Source organism: Camelus dromedarius, chromosome 4 (genome assembly GCF_036321535.1).
Source record: "Camelus dromedarius isolate mCamDro1 chromosome 4, mCamDro1.pat, whole genome shotgun sequence".
Lineage (NCBI taxonomy): Eukaryota > Metazoa > Chordata > Mammalia > Artiodactyla > Camelidae > Camelus > Camelus dromedarius.
This window is the reverse complement of record NC_087439.1, coordinates 93,641,053-93,663,149: the sequence shown is the minus strand read 5'-3', so window position 1 is coordinate 93,663,149 and position 22,097 is coordinate 93,641,053. Positions and strand designations below refer to the sequence as shown.

Below are 22,097 nucleotides of genomic sequence, written 5' to 3'. Positions count from 1 at the left end.
CATTCGTACGATTGAAAGACCTGTCTTGTTTCTTATGTATCAGTCCAGAATTTTTATGCATGTAAAAGAAAAAATAAATATGAATACAATTTCTGAAAAAAAAGAGAAAGAAAAGATTTTTCCCCTCACCACTTCTCTGAAGTATTATTTTGGACTCATGAATGCTTTTCTAAAAGATTCAATCTGTTACAATAAAAATTTTTTACACCCAAATCATTCCAATTTGTACAGTGAGAAGCCCTGCAAGTCAGCTGTTTTCACAGCCTCCCATTAGTCTTTGGACACTTCCTTCTCTCTGATGCTGTGAAACACTCCAGACAGACCCTGTACTTTCCCTGCTCGAGGCCTGGAGCCAGGCCTTTTTCCCTTTGGTGGAGAAAGGTATTTAGAAACCAAGGTCTGGGGACGAGGTGTGCTCACTGCAGCTGCGTCCATTGTTTCCGTATCTCTTCAATGGAAAGAATTCAAAATGTGTCTTTTAAAAAAATCATGTGTCTGTGCTGATGATGCCCTTACCTCTGATGTCAGAGGGTTTGTCCTCAGACTTCCACAGCTCATGTCAGTTCAGCTTCCATCACGGCAAGAATCCCTGTTTCAAGATTCCTGGTTTCTGACATGTATCTATTGACTCATTTCCCAAGTCCCAGAAAACACACGAAATAGTTTTGTAACTACTACACCAATATCATTACTGAAAACACACCTATTAAGTGCGTTCCAAATTGGTTTTTGGTGATTCTTTTGTCCTTAACATGTGTCCCACTGGAGGGTGCACAGTCAGAGTCAACTTTTCAAAAGTTACCTGACTGCACCGTTCTTTTTCTACATGGTTATGACATCAATTTGATATGTAGTTGGATTCATCTCTTTCTGCCAAGAAAAACAGAGGACACTCCCTTTATATAAACCATGTATATAGCACCATGACAATGAAAAACATTACTCAGGAAATTAAAATGCAAATTTTTATTTCAATTAAACAGAAGGTATTTCTCAGGAGATGTGGTAACACAAGGTTGCCTGGACTTAGAGAATGTGTGTGCTTTGTGTTTCCGTCACTGCTCGTTTGAGCTCTCTTTGGAGACGTAGGGAGACTTCCTAAATGGTCACACAATAAACAAAGGCAAAGATGAATTTGAGATGCAGGAGTGGGTCCTGAAAGACGATCATGGACCAACCAAGAGAGGAAAACTCCTGCCTGCTGAAGGAATACACAAGCACCTCGAGCTCTCAATGGATATAAAATAAAATAAAATAAAATAAACCCCAATATCTGTGGGATGTTAAGACTTGCCAGACACTTTTTTGACTGGTAAATAGAGTAGAAGTAACTGGCAAGATAGGGTCCCAGTAGGAATGGTCTCCATGAAGCAGCAAGGGTTTTGGCCACTTTCCACCGAGCTAATAAATCATCGCACCATTTCTTTTGGACTCACTGCTGCCATTTGATTTACAAACTGTTCTGACCAAAATTTGGCAGCTCAGTGGCTACTTGACATCTTCATTTTCCCAAAGTGTAATGCATAATATTAATTCAAATTTCAATTCTCATGTGACTCACAAATTCCATGATTTTTAAACTTTGTGATCCGAGTACTGCTGACCTCCCCAAGGAGTGGCTGGGCGTACAACCGACTGGCAATAAAATTAAAATGTCAGATGTGAGTGAAATGTGCTTTTCTGCCTTAGTAAACAACGGGACACGTGCACACTGTGAGTTCAGATGCGTTCCCCTGTGCTGCTGCTTCACCGTACCTAGCAGGGCCTCCATTCGCCCTCCCGGGTTTCCCTGGAAACCATTGATAAGATTTCAAAACACTTCAAAACAATACAGCCCTTCTCTGGAGATGTCTCCTCGGTTACCTAGGAAATCTGTCTCCTATTTTGGCTTGGGCGTGGGAGGGCTGGAGGGTCTTATGCCAGAAGCAAAACGGTGTTTGAAAATCCTCGGAAGGAGGGTCAGCCCTGAGCGTGAGGGTCCTCAGGTGTCCGCCCCCTCCGCCCGCTCCCACTGAACTCGGTCCAGCGCCCTCTTGTGGGGGCCCCTCCCACCGGCTGAAGGGCTGTGAGAGCTCTCTTTTCCTCGTGGCTTCTGGCATCGCTGAAGACGGAAACGTTTGAAAAAATGTGCAGGCAATGCAGTGTGCAGTGTCGGGGGCCCCTCTGCTTGGTTTCTTGCTGTTATCAAGATAATTAATAGAAACCAAGCCTGCAAAACCAGGTCCCACTCTCTCCTTGTGCTCCAGCCCAGAAGCTGTGGTTGTGAGAAACGGTCTAGGGTGCCAGACAGGGCGTGGTTGAGGCTACAGGGTGGAGGTGAACGGCTGCCCGGAGAGGGGAGACATCGCTCAGTCTCTCCCTCTGCCTTCCAGCCAGGGGTTCAGTCCCTGCCCCCACCTTCCCAGGGAGCAGAGGGGGTGCAGCACCCAGGTCAAGTCAGCCTCTTCCCCTGGACTGATCAGAAGGTGCCTGGGAGCTTCAGGGGGCGCGTGTACCCGGGGGAAGGGGCAAGGGAGAAGGTGGAGGAAGCTGCGTGGAGACCGGCCTGGCTGTGTGGATCCAGGAGTGGGCACGACTGGGCAGGGGGCCAGGGCGGGCTGAGACCTGGGCTAGAGGAGGTGGGAGGCTCCTGGGGAGGGGAGCGAGGACGAGCTGAGGAGGGCGCTCCCACGAGGAGCCCAGAAGGAATGTTCCAGAAGCAGCCGGAGGTATCACAGGATCAAGAGCTTCCTCACAAACACAGAAGTCCATTTTTTAGAGAAAGCACAATGATTAAAACTGATAAACCACAAGGCCCTGCTGTACAGAACAGGGAAGTACATTCAATACCTTGGAACAGCCTACACTGAGAAAGAATATCAAAAGGAATATATATATATATATACGTGTAACTGAATCACTCTGCTGTTCACCAGAAGTTAACATAACATTGTAAATTGATCACATTGAAATTTAAAAAAAAAGAGCTTGGATTTCTAACAGGAAAAAGACCCAAAAAACAAACTGTGTCACTCAGGCTCAATTTGACTAATGAGTTTGACTCCGAGTGAGGCCTGATTGCCGGCTACCCCAGCCCTCTCTGTGCCCGGGGGAGGGGGACGGAGGAGGCTGTGGGAGCCTGGCTGCCCCGGGCACACAGGATGGCCTGGACACGGCCGGCCGAGGCCGAGGGAGATGGGCGGCCGGGGAGGCGCGGCGGGGTGGGTAAGGGAGGCTGCGGAGGCGTCCCGTGGGAGGTGGATCTGCGTGAAGACTGAGATGCTGTGTACTGCTTCTCGCCCTCGAGAAGGAAGGAGGCTTGGTAAGCCTCATCGCCCGAGATGAAAGCGCGCACGTAGCCACGGGGTCTCTTCCCCTGCCCGTCCTCCTGGCTTCTGCCGTCAGAGGCTAATCGCCACCCGGAAGCCTGGGTCCACCCTCTCCTGCTCTCCTTTCTGTGCAGTTGTCAGGCTGCCGGGTAACGATGACGAGGTCATTGCTCCCGTCACCTGGAACGAGGCTGTTCCCACGTCTTGGCTAAGGTCCCCCGGGCAGTAACGAACATTCTTGTACAAGTTTCCTGTTGTACTTGAGCACCGTCTCCTGGGCTTGTCTCTCTTTTCTTCTTTTTTTTTTTTTTAATTTATTTTATTGAAGTATAGTCAGTTTACAATGTTGTGTTAATTTCTGGAGTACAGATAGTGATTCCGTTTTACATATACATATATATATATATTCTTTTTCATATTCTTTCTCTTTTTTAGATTACTTTATCCAGAACTATTTTCAATGCACACACGTCTGTCTTCCTCAGGAAATGCAACAACAGCATGTCCCCATTTCTACCGTCCTAACTGCCGTCGTTTAAAATGGTCTCCAAGCATCGGCGTGGTCCTTTACCTGCCAGCTTCCGTATTGCACAACTCGCGGCTGATGCAAACAATCCCACCACGGGTGTACTGATGGTGTAACTTCCTTTGAATTCAGATTCACATCCCCTTTCCCTTGATATCATCACAGATCACTGAAAACTAGGGTAAATGAAGCAAATGGCTCAACATGGACCTTGGGCCTCCTCCGAGCATGGCAGCCTCGGAGTCATAGGACCCCTCCCACGGTGGTCAGGACTTCAAGCCCAGGGAAATGGTGGGAAGTCCATGGGCTCTTCTGTCCTGGCTTCAGATGTCACCAGCATCACTTTGCCATACCCTGCTGGTTGAGGCCATCAGTCCTTGTAGCTTCAAAGGGAGGGTGCGGAGAAGGCACGTCCGGGTGGGAAGACTAGCTAAGTGACATTTTCCAGCTACAGACAGCAAGGTGAGGAGCCCAGTCTGAAAGAAAGGGCAGCTCTCCCCTTCTGAGAGTCCCAGGAGAGAGCACAGTGGGATGGAGGTGGGGGTGGTGGGAGCCCAGCCCAGAACCACAAAGACTTGGCACCATGGCCACGCTCTCCCCGAACTCGAGAGCTGGGAGGCTCTGCAGCATCCTGAATCTGGCCACCCTGAGAAGAGCCGACTGTCCCGACTCCACACTGCTAAGTGGTCCACGGCTCATGCTCTCTCTCCCAGTGTCCTCGTTAACTGTCCTCCAGCTTGGCGGCTCCTCCCTGAGTAAGATAAATAAGTTGAGATTTAACTGGAATAAATTTATTCTAATGCTAAAGAAGAGGATCTTTGATAATTATAGTAAAAGTGGGTTTGGGGTCCATTGGCTTTTTGGCTGGAGAGAAGGCCATGGGGTCAGGAACTGGGCAGAAACTCATGGTTTCTTTTTTTAAAAAATTATTTATTTTTATTGAAGTATTGTTGATTTACAGTGTTGTGCTAGTTTCAGGTGTACAGCAAAGTAATTCAGTTATATGTATACATAAATATATTCTTTTTCAGGTTCTTTTCTATGATAGGTGATTACAAGGTACTGACTACGGTTCCCTGTGCTGTACAGTAGGTCCTTGTTGTTTATCCATTCTATATACAGTAGTGTAGACATGTCAATCCCAAGCTCCCAGTTTATCCCCCCCCCCCATATCCCTTTCCCACCCAGCAACCTCAGTTTGTGGGAACTGATAGTTTCTTAATTGTGAAAATGGGAACCAGCACCTCTGCATCGCTATTCTGAAGATAAAATAAACATGTTATGTGAATGATTAGTAACAGAGCCCTGTGTTCTTCATTTTGCTGGTTTTTCAGGTGTGAGTAGTCTCCCCTCAGGGACCTTTTGAGAGAGGTGGCTGGGACCCCGGGCCGGTCAGGGACAAATGCCTAGACAGCATTCTGAAGTCTCCGTTCTCCCGCTCTGTGCTCTGGGCCGGTGGAAACATCCCTGTAGCCGTGGGCCTGGCACCCAGCTTGGGCACATTCCTGCACCCCTCACCACTCCAGCAGGGACTCTGCGCCGGCATTCCCTCAAACCAGTAGATGACAAAAACTGCTTACACCCAATTCCAAAAGATGTCTTGATCAGGACCTGCAGCTCTGAGGAGCTGCTCAGAGCGGGAAACGAAACGCCCACCTGGCAGGTGCTCCACACCCTGCCGGGGAGCGCTGGCGGGGCGGCAGCCACAAGTCACTTCTCAAGTCCTTCTTTCCTACTAAGTTCCTTGGGGGATCTTCAACATTTTTCACAAAGATACTTGGATTACTAAAAAGATTGTTTACACTGTTTTCCTTTAAAAAAATCTTTTGGAAAAACATTCCTCCGGTAGCAGCACACTGTACCTCTGAGGGTGCTGACCACGCTGCCTGCGTGACCCTTTAGCACAGACAGGGCTCTCGTGGGCCTGACTAACCCGAGCTTGCCCCAGGATTCAGGCCGATTTGGGCATGTCTCCGTGGCCTGTCTATGTGCCCTTTGGACTGACCCCACCGAGGTCGTACTGCTGAGAGCCTCTGGGGCTCCCTGGGGGATGGCTCACCCGAAGGGGGTGGAGAATGGAAGAGCACAGGGGCCACAAAGCCTACTCAGGAGGGTAGGGGCCACTGCGCTTCGGGGTAGCGTCTGTTCCACACACTGTCCCAGGGCCCAGCCCACACAGACTCATCTTGTGTCTTAGGAAGAGGATCTGGAAGTTAAAAAGTGAGGAGGAACAAACAGACTTAATGTTTTATTCAACTTCTCCTGTTCTTCAGTATAGACCATGGTAGGGAAAGGATGTGTAACTGATGGCTTTACAGCTTGTCCACGGAGGTTCCATGGTGACCTCTGCAACTCTCTTGTGGCACTGGTGGTCACTGAGGTCACCGACCTGGACCTGCCTGACATACCCACCTGTGGCCTGGAAAGCGAAGACAGTTCCTAGGAGCTGTGCGTGGCATGATTTCTGCATCAAGCCGTCCACAAGGCTGGAGGAGGAAAGGCATGACAGGAGCGGGGCAGAAGCAGTCAAGGCCCAGGGAGGAGCCGTGGGAAGGAGTAGGGATGAATCATGGGGGAGTCCTTTGACTTGAAAAACAAGCAACAAATAACACGGACCGGCTAAAACCGAAAGCTCCCATTTCTCAGCTGTCAAACGGGCAAAGATATTTTTAAATGATCATTCCAGCTAAACCATTAGATGAAAAGCTGATGGGCTGACAATCGCTGACCCCTCTCATCTATCTTTGTGATGACAAAGGTGGGGCAGCCACACGTCGTGTGCCTCCTGCAGCCCTGCTCTAGAAAGCTCACAACCCCACCTGTGAAATATTACTGTCCTTACACTGAACCCGAAACCAATCAAGCCTCTAGCTCTAACTGCCCATTCACAGGAAATGTGAAGTTGAGAAGAAATTTAAATGATGCCCCAATGAGTCAGCCAGCCAAAGCCAGAAGTGAGGCATTCTGTTGGGCAAATGACCTGGAAAATGATCAGACTTTTTCCAGCAAATAACTGGTATGGAAAAACCAGAGGAGGAGGTGGAACTCTTATGATTACAAGAGAATTAAGAGTCATATTAGCTGAAAGCAAAGAGTAGAGCAAATGAACCGTAAAGGCACTTCTGAGACAACCAGGAACAATTGAAGATAGACAGGTTATTAGGCAATACGAAGACATTAGTGCTAATCTTTTGGGTGCGATAATGATATTGTGTGTGCATATGTTTAAGCTTTGATCACTTATATTTTAGAGATGAACACTGGAGTATTTATGAGTGAAATGATATGATATCTGAGTTTTTTTTTTAAAAGGCCCCAGATTAAAAACAAAAGTTTTAAGAGGACAAATGAAACGCAAAGAATAGAATTCGGGTAACTGTGAAAATGAGTGATGGGTCCTGGGAGTTCATCATTCTCTTCTCTGTACTTTTATGTTTTTTTGAGATATTTTCATATTAAAAGATAAAAAAAAAATAGTTCCCTTGGATTGGTAAAGGTGTGGAGGATTTTTTATTTCTGATATTGTATTACCCAACTTATCAGTTTCCTTTGGTTTTTATCTTCTATTTCTCTCTTCAGTATGTTCTCAGTTTCCTCAAAATTCTGACCCATATTTATAATAACTGTTTTAAAGTCCTTCTCTGCTAATTCCATCATTTCTCCATCATCTACATCATTTCTGGTTTTGTCTCTGGGACTAAGTTTTATCCCAGTGATGTGTTACATTTTCTTACACATTTGTGTGTCTAGTGAATTTTGATTGGATATTGGACATTGTGAATATTCTATTATTGAATGTCCAAATTTTGTTATCTTCTTTTAAGTAGTATTGCAGGGATTTTTGGCCGGCAGTTAAAATGAATTGGATGGATTCTTTCAAGTCTTGTTAGTTTTTCAGTGACAGGTTCAGGGCAGCTTTTACCCCTGGGCTAGTTTTATCCATGACTAATGCATGACCTTTCTGGTTTCTTTTCTGAATACCCCGTACTTTCAGTGAGGTCTCTCCAAGTGACTGGTTGGAACTATGTGAGTTCTAGAAATCGTTAACCTTCAACAGTCCCAGTGTTGTTTTTTTCTCCCCCTGACCTTGGAGAGTTGGTTCTATGCACACACAGTGTAATTTTCACCAAAAAACTCAAGGAGACTGAAGGAGATCTCTCAAAGAGCATTTTTTTCTGTGTAGCTCATTCTACTTCAGTACTCTGCTCCACAAGTTCTGGCCGCCTTGGCCTCTCTGAACTCCAACCGCTGATCTTCAACTCAATGAAACCTCTGTGATCTGCTTGGACTCCCTCTGCCTGTGCTGTGGTCCAGAAAGTGCTTCCAGGTGGAAATCTGGGTCAGTGGTGGCATTCACCTCAATTGTTTTCTTTCTCTCAAAATCCTGCACTGACACAGTGACTTTGATCCAATGTCTAAAACCTGCTGTTTCCTATATTTTGTTCAGTTTTTTTCATTGTTTATGGTAGGTCAACAAGTTCAGTACGGTTACACCTTGTGGCTAGAAGCAAGACGCCAACTTTACCATTTATTTTAAACAAAACAATTTAACCAGTCTAGAAGCTTCTTTGACTAAATGAACCAAGGCAGTAATGAGGTTTAGACAAAAGTATGATCAGTGTTTTATGCCCAGTATGAGGGACACCTAAGGGAAGAAGTGACCATGACTTATTATTGCTTTGTTATCTTTGCAGGAATAAAAGAAAAGTGGGAAAAAAACAAAACAACAATAAGCCAGAATAGGAGGGGGAACCAGTTTCTATAGGCCTGAAAGACTTTTAAAGGACTTCAATCCTTAGGGTGAATCACGAACAAGATAACTGGTTAAAAAGAACACAAAAACAGAAATATCCTTGCTCTCCCAGCCCCCAACCAACAGTAAGTCCAGAGGACACGGCCTATTTCCCACATATACTAGTATCTAAATTCTATACATTATAAACTTGCATTGATCTCCTTGGCGTGCACAGGGGACTTTGAATTTCCATTCACAGTGCTTGAGTGGAGAGGAGTTGGTATAAAACCAGTTTTATTAAGAGTGTGAATTCAAAACAAATGAGCCTCTTCAAGAACAGTGAGCAAGGAGGGAGGAGAGGGGCAGCGATATCCCCATACATTTTCTCTCCCGGGCCCTCGGGTTGCGGGCAGAGCCAGCTTCTCTCAGTGCCGGGGGAGTGGCCGGCCTGGCGGAGATCACAGCTGACCTTGGAGGGTGCAAGCGGGTAACCTAGAATGCAGCTCAGGCCAGGAGGATACCGGCCACTCACAGCCACTCAAGTTCATGGGTGCAGTTGGGTCTCCAAGTTTCTGACCTGGCCTCCTCCTGACTTCTGCTTGTAACACAAAGAATCAAATACTTCCCCCTGTTGGGGGTTCAGGTTGACTTCACAGAGGTCAGCTCTTGTTTTATCTTTCTTCAGTTAACGCTGGAAATGTATGTATAACTCAGGAAGAAAAGTGGATAATGGGAAGTACCTGTTGTGGTGGGCGGTGAGAGCAGTTAAAGGCCGTACGTTTTCCCTGGAGGCTAAGAGGCTCCTCAGCCGAGCTCCTGCTGGTCCACGTACGTGGCCCTTCATTTTGATGAAGCTGTGCTATTAAGCCACAGGTAACGGTATTCAAACCAGATGCCTGCAGGCAATTTTCAGAAACCTACCGTACCTTCAGGATCTCTGGATATGAAATGGTTTTATGAAATATGATGGCGGTTTTGTTCCCTGAAGCAACTCTAAGCATAATAGAAGACGCTGCTTGAAAGCGACATTAAGAATGGTGAAGGAGCAGCCGGGAGGCCGGCTGAGCTCTCCAAATGAAGGAAATTCTTGCTCTGAGACTGGCAACGGCTGACTGCCTGCTTTTGGATATGATCAAACACCCTGCAAAATTAATACCGTGTTCAGCTCCAATTTTGAGCTCCGTAGGGTTGTCAGACCACGCCATCCATGTGAGAATTTGGGGGGCTCAGCAATGCAATGCGCCTCCCCCCTCCCCTCTGCTCCCCCCCCCAAGTGTTTACTGTGCAGCTGGGGGCGCAGTAGTGAGCAAGATCCAGAGACTCGGAGGGGAGGCCGCCAGCAAAGAAACAACCACATTAAAGATGGTGAAATTATCAAGCGAGACCAGTTCTGTGAAGGCAAGGGTCAGGGGTCTGACAGAGGAACCTGACCGAGGCTAGGGACGGAATCAGAGCGTCCCTCGGAAGTGCTGAACAGGGTGTTCCCCAGGGAGGGGCAGGAAGGAGATGGTGGGGGAGCATCTCCAAGGAGGGGACCCCACGTGTGTCAAGGAGGCATCAGGGAACTGAGAGCAGCTCCCAGGTGTAATCTTTCAGGTCTCAAATGTGACCCTTCTGATCATCTCTTCCTCAAAGAGGTTTCGGCTACGATATGGTCTCCTGCAGTCTGACAAGAACATTATTTTGGTCCTCCCGGTTCTGTCCAGATAAGGGAACTCTGGCTGCCTTTTATCCAAGTGGCCGGAACACCCTGGGGAGGGGCTGTGCCAGCCCCCAGACCCCCAGTGTATGTTTGTGGGCTCACCTCAATGGCAGACTTACAGCTCCCTACGTTTTTTACTGGATATCTCTAATTTTCCATGCAGTTCCCACAGGGACACTTTAAAGAGTCACAAGCTGTTACAGAAAGCTTCAAAACACTCTAAAGAACCAGACCACGTGAAATCCACCTCTTCAAAATATTTTCAGGCTGTGATAAACAGAAAAGAATATTTATGTTAAAAAAAACACAGGTTCAAATTTATCCTTAGGAACTAAATGAAAGGACTGATATTTCCCGAAATTAAAGCTTTTGAATCACCTTACAGTTATTCCTTTGGGTGTAGAGGAAACAAATCAAAGGTACTTTGGAAGATTTAAAAAATACCATCTTGTGTAGCCATGAAAGAGAGACTATGATCTGTATTCATTCTCAAATAATATCTCGAAAAGGCTGAGCAAGTCTCCATGAATTTTGACTTTTCTCTTTTGGAAACTAAGAAAATCTTCTTTTTCTTAAGCTCTGGGTATTTCTGTAAGGATATAATCCATCATTTTTCCCTCATGTATTAAATTTTGATCCAGGAGAATCTACCATGTTTAGGAAAACCACTGAAAGTAGAACAACGAGTGGAAGCAGCCAGGAAGCATGGGGATGAGTCTGGAGCTACGCCTGCTGAAATATCTGCAAATCACAAACCAGTGTCCACACGCATCGCCTCCTACCCAGAGATGGAGAGCATTTACATTTCTTTTCTGTCTAGCGTTTTCCCACAAGATTAAAAACTGAGCTGGTCCTCAGACTTCAGGACAGCTAGGAATCAGACAGGAATCTTGGTAAAATGCAGATTCTGTGGGCCCCACAGCATCTGACTCAAAAGGGCTAGGAAGGTCTTGGAATCTGCAACTTCAACAGCTTCCTCCTGGCGAGTCCCATTTCAGGTGGTCCGTGGAGCACACTGTAAAAATCAGGTGATGGGGGAAGTTATAGATCAGAGGTAGTGACTGCTTAGCACACACGGGGTCCTGGGTTCAGTCCCAGTACCGCCCCTTCAAATAAATAAATACATAAATACATAAATAAGTAAACAAACCTAATTACCCTCCCCCCAAAAAAGAGAAAAAAAAAATCAAAAATCAGGCAAGTGGTCACAGCAATTACATTTTAAAAAATGACCTTAAATAGCTGAAGTCTTTCATTTTCTGAAAACTGCTAAGCTGGTACCCACTTCACTTCCTCCCAGAGCCGTGGATAGAAAAACATGTGGGAATCCAAAATAATGATAATATTTAAACTGAGTTCTGTTCTGGTTTGATTAACTTGCAAAATACTGAAATAAAAGTAAATTATAAATGTCATTTGCGGCAACATGGATGGACCTGGAGATCATCATTCTAAGTGAAGTCAGCCAGAAAGAGAAAGAAAAATACCATATGATGTCACTTATATGCGGAATCTGAAAAAAAGACACAAATGAACTTATGTACAAAACAGAAACAGACTCCCAGATATAGAGGACAAACTTATGGTTACTGAGGGTAAAGAGGATGGGAAGGGATAAATTGGGAGTTCAAGATTTGCAGCTACTGACTACTATATATAAAATAGGTAAACAACAAGTTTCTACTGTATAGCACTGGGAACTATATTCAGTATCTTGTAGTAACCTATAATGAAAAAAGAATATGAAAAGGATTATATGTATGTATATGTCTGACTGAAACATTTTGCTGTGCACCAGAAATTGACACAACCTTGTAAACTGTCTAGACTTCAATTAAAAAAAGAGGCAAATTTTTAAAAAAAGAGTAAGTATTATAAACATCTGAGTAATCCAAATTTATTTTGAAGGCATTTTGAAAATAATGATGCTAATAAACTGGCCTGTTTGAAGTGAAGTCGATGAATACTGTGCAAAGCTTTTTCATGTAGGGACAGAGGAACTGTCTGAAACATCAAAGGTGTCCAGTAATACTCGAAGCAGGATTTGGAAATATTGTTATGTGTCACAGACAGAAAATGGAGTCGCTTTTACTTGGGTTTGAATTTCAGAATGCAGGACAAATGTATTCTAGTTTGGATACTTTGAGACACCCTGTGCGTGGCATCGTGACACCAGTCACCAGTACACGTCTACGTATTTGCACAAACCCAGTATTTGAAAAATGATCACTATCTCCCAGGTCCTGGGAAAAACACACACATCTCCCAGGTCTGTGTAAATTTTTCCTAAAACTAGGTCAAGTGCCCTGAGTCCCCCAGGACACATTCATCACCTTTTCTGTCTTTAACGTCTCAACTCATCTATAGCATAGAAAATGTGATAATTAGAAATACAGAAAGGTGTTATGCAAAAGGCCTTGCAGAACTGAAATCTGGCTTTCCAAAGAGATTTTTAACACATCATCTTTTTCCTGCTAATTCAGTCATCGCACAAAGAATACACCTTCCTCCAGCACTCCTGTATACACGCACATGGCGCTGCCTTTGTCTGTTTCAGTGTCACACGTCGCTAAGCTGTCTTGTCGGCGTGACTTTTACTATAAATTCTTCATCCCGGAGACGTTGATCCTCACCAGGTTCAGAGTCAAAAACGAAAGCGACTCAGTTCTCCAGACCTTTTCTTTTCTAGACGAAAAAGACAACACTGTGATTCCCCAGTTGCCTGGCAACCCCTCAGCCTGCTTTCCCCAGGTGTCAGGTGACTGTCCAGGGAGAAGCTCACCTGAGGCTGCAGGAGTTCAGAGTGTACCCACACCTGCTTTTCTCAGCTAGGTGTGATCACCCACACCTTGGCTGTGAACTGATTTTGTACTTGGAATGTTAAAAAATAGGTTGATGTGTGAAAAATAAAGCAAACACGTTTTTTCGCCCCGAAGTGTGAGTTTCATTACAGCTGAGCTGTAATCATGGGAAAACCTGTGAACTAAAACAAGTAGGGCTAGAACTGTCTAGAAAAAAATCCCAAAGGGACTCCCCACAAAATTTTTATTTATTTGATTAAAAAAATCGCTACAATTACACACAAAACCACTCGGGCACTAGTACTTGGCCTCCGTTTCCCTAAGTGAATTGGTCTGCTGTGGCCATTTGGGAAGCTGCTCGTTCAATCAGCCATTCGTCCAGGAATGTACTGGGTGTGAGTGTGAGTACTGAGTGTGAGCTGGGCGCGGTGGCATCTTCCTGCCCAGTTTGCAGCCTGTGCGGCGCAGCAAGCAGAAGCGCAGCCCTAACACAGATGCACTGAGTGGGTCATCCCTGTGGTGGGGCAGCGGGCTGGGGATGCGCGCTTGTGTTTTCTGGGTTCCACACACAACAGGTGTCCTCAAGAGGAGGACAAGCTGATCACCTGGAAAGATGACAAAGCCTATATCAGGAGGCAGCCTAAGTAGAAACAACCCCAAGAGCAAAGATCCACGGAGAGGGACGCTCCATTAGTCTCTCCCTTGTTCGTTCAACCATCCGAGACTCGAGGGGTGCACGAGGTTTGCCATCAGCCTGCATTTGACTTTGCCAAGAAAGGCATTAAAACAACTCCTGTGATTTCATTACCAGTTTCCAAAATAAAGGACATTTTGCACCAAAAAGAAATGAAGGGCTTAAACTCAGGATCCAGGAACAGTCAGTTGCTTTCCGTAAATTTGGCTTTCATGACCATCCTCAGGGCACCTCCCTCAGTCTTCTCATTTTGTGGGGACAGGGGGAAGCATCATTGGGGTGACAGTAACCTGTGCGCTGGTCCACCTGCTCTCAGCCACATGGGGGGACCTCGTGGGGTGGGGGTGGAGCAGGCCGTGAGGGGCACGGGGCTGTGTCTCACGAGGACCATTCTGGGGGCTGTGTGGGCGAGCTGAGAGAACAAGGCTGGAGTTGCAGGTACAGGCAGAGACGGCGGTGGCCAGGGCTGAGGTGGAGCCTGCAGAGAGGAGACAAAATGAAAGGGAGTCGACCCAGAAGCCTTAACCGTCAAAGGGATAGACGTGGGCGTGTATCTCTTAGTAGCTGCCCATCCCTGCCCTTCCAGAATCTTCTCAGGATGTCTGCTCTCAGGACCCGGGAGTATGCAATACTCTCACCCAACGGGCCCCCTGCTTTCCCAGATTCTCGCTTGGTCCTCCCTCATGGCTGTGACTCAGTCTCCCTTGAGGTTTGAGTATTTGGCCCCGGAGCTGGATCTTCTGTCCCGGGAGACTAACTCCTGGAGGGCCGGACACTGGCTTCTCTCCCCTGATGGGTCTCCCTTGACCCCCCGTGTGCCCATGACAGCATCCAGACCGCAGACACCGATGAGCGGCCCGTCGACCCCCCTGGGGCCCCTGCGGCCCCCTCAGCCTTGGTGGTCTCTCACTGCTCCCAGAGTGAAAACTGCACTGAAAGTTGTGCTATATGTGTATGACATGATATACAGATACTCTTTCAAAAAGTAAACCTGCTGAAATAGAAAACTGAGGAAAACGACTTTCGATGTTTAAAAAGTCATAGACACAACCAGCCAAGTTGCTGAACTGAAATTTCTTCATGTTTCCCTTCTCCCCATGAGGTAGAATGTTGGCTCAGAGAAAAAAGCTTTAAAAACACCATTCTTGCCAACCTGGAGCAGAAAATATTAATACAAGCATTTTAAACAACAGGTATAGCAAATCCGGGTGAGTCAGTCTCCTTACGTCGAGTCTTTTTTTTTTAAATAAGGGAGATTGCATTTAGATTTTCATTAACTTCCATCTGAACATTAACATTTTCTTCAAGCACATGCAAGCACATGCATGGTGACAATGAATCTCTCTAATATCAGAAATTCTTGTGATTTTGCCGACAGTTCCTAAACCTCAGCTATTCCTGTGTCCGTTAGCACAGCGCCTATCAAAACCCTCATCACTCCGCGGAGCTGCGGTGGATCCAAGGGCTGCCCCCCGACAGCGTCACCTGATGGACGGAGAAGCTCAGCTATGACAGCATCATGATTTCTCAAAACCCTCTGGGCGACTATATGTGAGTAACTGCTTTTACTTGTGACTCCAGGTCCTGCAAGCATGCACATTATTTTAAGCATTTTTGTGACTCTGATGAACCTCCAGGCTTCATCAAACCACCAAGGGGTCATGACACAAAGAGTTAAAAGCCCTGACTCTCACTCCCTAGTTTTCATAACCAGACCCAGGGGGTATGGGGAACTGTGGCTATAACTTTTTTTTCACATTAAAAAATGGTGGTGAAATGAACATGACATCGACCACCTTCCCGGTTTTTAAGTGGTCCTCTAGGATCAGCAGCATTAAGCACATTGCATTGCTCTTGGGTAGAAAGGACTGAGTCTTAAAAAAGGAAAACTTTGTTTAGATGCCCGTTGTACCTCAATAAAGCTGAAACTCCCCCCCCCCCCAAAGGAAACCTTTGGTTAAGTGCAAATATTTTAAATACTTCAGATTTGAGGGAAATGGCCACAAAAATAACGCCCAGCAGGCACACACATCCCGGCCCAGGTCTGTGCGGGTGGAGTGGGGACACGCGCCCGACCCCGGCCCGCAGCCCTGCTGTCGGGGGAACTCCCCTGGCCCTGGCTTTGGGCACCTGCTTCTCAGGAGGAGGCTTTGATGCCATTTCTGGTTTCTAACGCTCGGTCTCTGATGTGGCCCGAGGCGAGGGCACGGCTGGAGGTGGACAGAGCTTGGCATCGGTCCCTGTGCCAGCTGGGTCTGTTCGCTCTCCTTGAGTCTCAGTTTCCTCATCTGTGAAACCACGGTGGCCCCAAGGGTCAAACAGGACAAGCTCTTCCTGGACCCCAGGTGCTCAGCAAAGGCTGCGCACTTGGTGACATTCCTTCTCCTCCAAATTCAGGTTACTAGACTATTTAGGGTGAGGCCATTTCCATCTATTTTACATAAAACCAAATTTTATTACAGCAAAAATCATGGCCCAAATTGACAGCACTTCCCTTGTGCCAGGAAACACCGCTGGGGGGCGTCATCACTTTGGTGTGCACATCCTTGAGTACCATCCCTGCTGGCCTGTCCCCTTCAAACTCTTCAAAACCTGCGCTGGATTTGATGCGTTCGTCGCTGGACAAGCTTTTGCTGTTTTTTCACGTTGGCTGGAAACTCAGCACAAAGCCCACTCTATCCACTCCAATAGCCAAAGCCACCCACATTCTGAAGTGCATTTCCATTGCAGACATACGGGCAATTCCCTCATGCAACAAACATTTATTGCCCCAGGCCCCAGGGACTCAGAGGCGAGTTTAGACACGGCTGCTACCATCAAGGAGCTCATGTGGCTGCAGAAGGAAGGGCAGGTGTTTTGGCTGGAGAAGAGCTCAAAAGCAGGGGGGTCGGAGGAGAGAGGAGTTGAGAGGGAGCTGTGCAGCTGGGGTGTGGGAGGCTCAGCCGGGGCTGTGGGGGAGCCCAGAGCTGACCGAGTAGCAGGAGCAGGAGGGTCTCTGGGTTCTCCTCTGTATCCCGTGGGTGGGGGAGGAGAGCGAGTTAGTGGACAAGTGGACCAGGTAGGATGCTGTTGGAGCAGCTTGGCCATACAAAGGAGTGAGGTCAAAGGGATGAAGCAGAGGTCATTAAGTTCGGCCCCAGTGGTAAGAATGGTTGGGAGACCTACTCCAGGCTGCTGGGATCTGGTAGCCCCTGGAGAGGAGGGGCCCACGGCCAAGGCTGGCTTGGTAGTTGCGGCCAGGACACCTGAGACTACTTGGAGGGGTGGGGGCTGTGTGATCACAAAGTAAACGATTTGGCGCCTGCACCATCTGGTATGACTGCCTGTTGGGTAAAGAAAAGGCAGGGATTGATCACGGACAAAACTGCCCTTTTCTGGGAAATTAGACACAGCTTTTTTTTTTTTTTTCAACTAAATCTTTCTTCTGAATATTTGGTCCTCAAAAACACCACCAACACCATAACTTTCTATGCACATTATTTATTACCATTATCAGTGTCCAAACCAGCATCAGTCAATGACTGGAAATTTTAACTGAGCTTCTTGGACCAGCCTAGAAAATATTCAGTAAACACACAAAAGTCCATATTCAGATTCGTAGTGACCAATTCTGGATGTGCTCCAGCCAAGAAAAAGGAGTGTGACTGAGTTCTCCAAATCTGGACCTGACATCATCCAGACGTGGTGGGGACCTTTCCCTTTTAAGAGCAAACCCCTGGCCCCTCCAGCTTAGCCATCTGGGAACAGCAACCCTAAGATTAAGGTAACAGGGCTGCGGAAACACGTCACCCTTACAGCCCCCGTGGCCTGACAGCTAACTCTAGTTGCCGGACAGAAAGCCTTTCAAGGGGTCCCTGGGGACCTGGGTCCTGCAGTCTTGACTCTCCCTCACCTGTACGTCCCTGGAGTTTTTTCTATTCAATTAGGAGAGTGGAGGGTTCTATGGGCCAGGCCTGTGGCCGCCTGGATCACTTCCACTCCCATCCCGGTCACCAGAGGGAGTCACTTGGCCACACCTACTTGCAAGGGAGGGTGGGAAACACCCTAGCTGTTTGCTCAGGAAGAAAGTGGGTTTTAGTGAGACTAACAGGTCCTCTCTGAAACAGTTTTCCCTTTTAAAGATTTACCTCCTCTGCCCCCTCTGGCTTTTGCATTAAATTGGGCACAGTTCTGAGACAGATCAAACTGGACTCCTTCCCCATTCTCCCAAGCAAGCCTCATCCAAAGGCTGTCATGTAGGAGGCAGTGCTGTGAGCTGGACTCAGCCCTTCGAATAGATCTGCTTAAGTCCCATCCCCCCAACCTATGAACGCGACCATATTTGGAAATAGCGTCTTTCTAGAAGCAATGCTTCCCTGTATGTGGCACTTTGTGACGCAGCCCTGGGTGAGAATCTCCTCTGCCATGTAGGTCGGGGACTGCACCGAGCCCTTCCTCAGCTGCAAAATCCGAGTGAGGATGTGGCTGGTGGGGCTAGAACAGACAAGCATGGAGGGTCAAGGACCACTCCGAGGTTCTTGCTTGTTCAGCACACCCCAGGGCCCGGGGAAGGGTCAGCTTCTTGTGGTCCCTGTACCCTCTCTCAATGCTGCAGACACCTTGCTCCCCAGGCCTGGCCTGGCCTTGGGCTTGGTGGTGCCTACTCAGCCCTTGACCTTAGATTAAAGTCATTTCTCAAGGCTTTCCTTAGCCCCACTCTTCCCCATCACCTCCAGGCTGGGCTGGTCTCCATCAGCAGTTCCCCATCCTGTTCATTGCTAGGACAAGGTGAGGGCAGGGTCCATGGGAGTCCTGCATGCTCCAGCTAGTGCCTGATGACCATCCCCGGGACACAGACGGCTCCGTCCTCAGCTGTGTACTGTGGGTTTGGGATTGCCGGGTCCAGGTGCCCAGGTCCAAGAAAAAGGCAAACCATCCACTTGTACCCTTTGGGGACTTTGGGCAACACTGATTCCCTCTGGTGACTGAGACACTATATTCCAAGAGCAATTAAGTTAATAGCAAGAAACAAGATGCCCGCTGCACCAGTTGTCACGCTGTCCTCTAGGGGTGACTGTGTGTGTGGGGGTGACTGTGTGGGGGAAGGAGCCATCGTTCCACGCACAGATACTTACAGGAGATTTTGTTTTTGTTTTATTTAAAGCCCAGTGGGTACAGAAAAACACACACACACTTAACAGGTTAAAATATCCAAAGAAAATTTACTGCAACTTTGTAGAATTTAATTTGTGCTACAAGACATGTTGCATAGGAAACTATTTAAAGCCCCTGAGGAAAAAATCTCCATATTTAAGGTGCGACGGGTTTTATTTCTTCTTTGGGGAAAAGTGAGAGATGCTCTCTGGGAAGACAGAAGGTGGAGAGTTAGGAAGCAGAATTTAAGGTTGTTTCGTGTGATGATCGGGGAACTGTGTGTCTTGGTTCTTGCAGCATAAAATATGCAGTGTTTTGTTGTTGTTTTTTAGCCAGTTGGATTTCAGTATCTGATTCAATAGATATATAAGAATGTTTTAGCCCAAGAAAAGATTTACACTGATTATACTAAGTAATTAACATGTTTCCAGAAAGCAGATTGAGTGAGTGAGATTCAGGAATCCCAGATGCCCGACATGACTCATCTAAACACAGTGCGTGTCCTGACCACATTCCTGGACATCAGCTGGACTGACCTGCCAGATGTCTCTTAACCTGCCCCTCACCCACTTCTGAGATGATGCAACGGCCTTGGGATGCAGCCTCGCAAGTTGATCTGCAACCATGAAGGATAGCGATGTGACAGTCGGCCAAATCCCAGGTTTTATGTGGGAAACATTTTCAGTTTCAGAAAATGTCCATCCCGCTCACATTATTTTCATATTTAAAAAAAAAAAAGATTTCCCTATGCTATTTATTTCCTACGAGAGATGGGCACACCAGGAGGGGAGTGCGGTTACATTTTAGGTGGAAGGAAGTGGAGTTTGGCAGAGGGCAGCAGGCACCTCTGGACACCAGTGTGGGGTGTGATGCTTGTGGTGACGTTTCCTTCACACCCAGAGGAGTGGCTCCAAGCTCTGCAGGAGGGACCCCCTCCACCCAGGGAGGAGGGTGACATTGGCCTCTCAGAGCTGCAGGGACCACCTCGGTCTCCACGGTGGAGCTCTTCTGCAGGACAAACTGCACGCAGGCAGGGGCTGCGGAAGCCGCCGACTGCTGATGCTCTTTATCTCAAGGGCATCCAGCCGCTCATGCTGGATTCCACTCTGCCGCTAAAGCTCAGAAAAGCTTCCCAGGTGCTGTGGCTGAGCCTTTACTGCAACACGAGGCAAAGGTACGCAAGGTCATGGTAAGAGGGAAGAGCAGGACCAGGCCAGTGTCAGAAAGAACGGGCACCGACTATACTCACTCACTGAAACACCGCGTTTCCTATTTGATTTCCTTTTTACAAGTACACAGCAAAGAAGGTCCAACACCTGGACGAGTGTCTTTCTGCGCTAAGTGTTGAAATGCAAAGTGTGTCCAGCAATCAGAAACACCCTCACGGCCCTTAAATACATATATACATCTGTAACATAATTTAAAAAGGTCTTTACATGACATAAAAACCTCAACAGCATCTGTCCCATTATGTGTTTTTTTTTAACCTTTATACTCCATTAAAAAATTAGATACCACCTTTCTCATTTGCCCCCACCCCCCATACTTTAAAAAAAAAGTGATTTTAAATTTATATTTAACAAATAGAAAGCTATTTGATTGGCAACAACCTGCAGTAGAAATTCCCTTCAGGCTCCCCCGTGTTGCAGGAGGCGGTGGAGCATGGTGTGTGCTTGGTCCTGGGGGTGGGTCCAGCCGGGAGGGGCCCTGGAGCTGTCTGAGCAGCTGACCCATCCTCCCTCCCCAGCTCCGTGTGACCACGCAGGCAGCCAGGACAGACGGAGAGCGTGAGCCCCCTCAAATCACAAAGTCGTCATGGTCATGTTCCACAGGACTGAAGGCGGCTGCTCGCAAGATGTCCAGGGAGTTCACCAGGATCAGGGTTCCCGTGAGGTGTTTCCAGCGCTTGGTGATTGGGTTTTTCATCTTGTCCAGGCCCAGGTGCAGCTCCTGGATGACATCCCGGTAGCTGTCCCCGACCTGGTGGCTCCAGGTGAGTAGAAAGTCGTACGCGGGTTTCCACATGGCCTGGATGACGGAGAGGTCCAAAACCAAAAGAGGGAGAGGAGAGAAGAGGTTAGGGGGAAGTGAGGGGCCGGACCCCAGTGCCTGTGTCCGTCGTTGATGGAACTCTTTAAGAGTGAAGCAAACCCAGAGCAGCGGGGCAGCCGGCTCTGCCCCACCTGCCGGCTCGTTTCGGAGGGAAGAAGGCCCCTGGTGTGCGAGCAGGTGCGTTGCAGCAAGTGCTGACCAGGCAGAAAGGGCCTCTCCTCCCTTACAACCCCAGTAGTGCTTTCCATTTATTTAGATACTTGTCGCATTAACAAGAGACGCCCTTACTCTTGGGAATTCGTGCTTCCTAAGGTCTCGCAAGCCTGAGTGTCTTTCCAGAAGCTGCAAGCAACCTCCAGAAACAAGTGAGGAAACAGAGACTCTGCGCAGGAACCCGTCCAGCCCGGGTTAGAGCTGCGCGATCTCCCTGGGATGCACCCACCTCGGCGCCGGGGCGTCCCCAGCCAGAGCCGACCATCGGGGGCTCCGTCAGGCATTGCTTGGTGTGACTGAATGTAGTTTAAGATCGGAATCAGTGACGGACTGGCAGTGCCACTCCTGCTGTTCCGAACAGTGGCCGTGCCCTCGCCAGGGCCTGGTTCACCATGAAGGATTCCCAGAGAGGCTGAGACTTGCTCCCTCCTGCTCGGCGTGGGCCGACTGCGTGCCGGGCACAGGCGCCCATGCACACATGACCTCCTGTGTCCCCATCAACCCGCTCCAAAGCAGATAGCGTTAGCACCATGTTACAGGTTGAGGGAAGGGCAGCCCCGCTCACCTCGCTGTCCACGACCCCATTCCTGTCCCGGTGGGGGGACTCGTACGCATCCATCTGCTGCTTGGACACCTTGGCCAGCTTCTCAGCCAGCTCCCTCCAGCGCTGCGCCACCTCGACCGCCGTGGTCAGGAGCACGAAGTCCTGGATGAGCCTGACCACCAGGCCCTGGCAGTCCATCTTCAGTAGGGCCTGAGGAGGAAGGAGCGGGTGTGAGGCAGGACCGAGGAGGGCAGGCTCTGGCTCCCCGTGGAGCCAGCACCACAGAGGCCACGCACTTGGACCCCAAACACCGTGAGGCCGGGGCGCAGCACCTCTGTGACTCAGGTGCAGCAGAAACTGTGATTTGCAGGGCGGACTGGGTCCCGCCA

At 48.1% G+C, this 22,097-nt stretch overlaps 1 protein-coding gene across 4 annotated transcripts in view; it reads right to left on the bottom strand.

Moving 5' to 3' along the window:
* Positions 1-18,947: 18,947 nt before the first annotated feature.
* The window catches only part of SH3BP4 (SH3 domain binding protein 4), an 82,252-nt gene continuing 79,102 nt past the window's right edge, over positions 18,948-22,097 (bottom strand). For all 4 annotated transcript variants that reach the window (XM_064485281.1, XM_031452454.2, XM_064485279.1 and 1 more), the window contains 2 exons: positions 21,730-21,918; positions 18,948-20,927 (listed from right to left, as the gene is read on the bottom strand). In XM_064485281.1, coding sequence (XP_064341351.1) covers positions 20,697-20,927; positions 21,730-21,918 — 420 coding nt within the window. In that variant the 3' untranslated portion in view covers positions 18,948-20,696. The remainder of the gene's footprint in view (positions 20,928-21,729; positions 21,919-22,097) is intronic.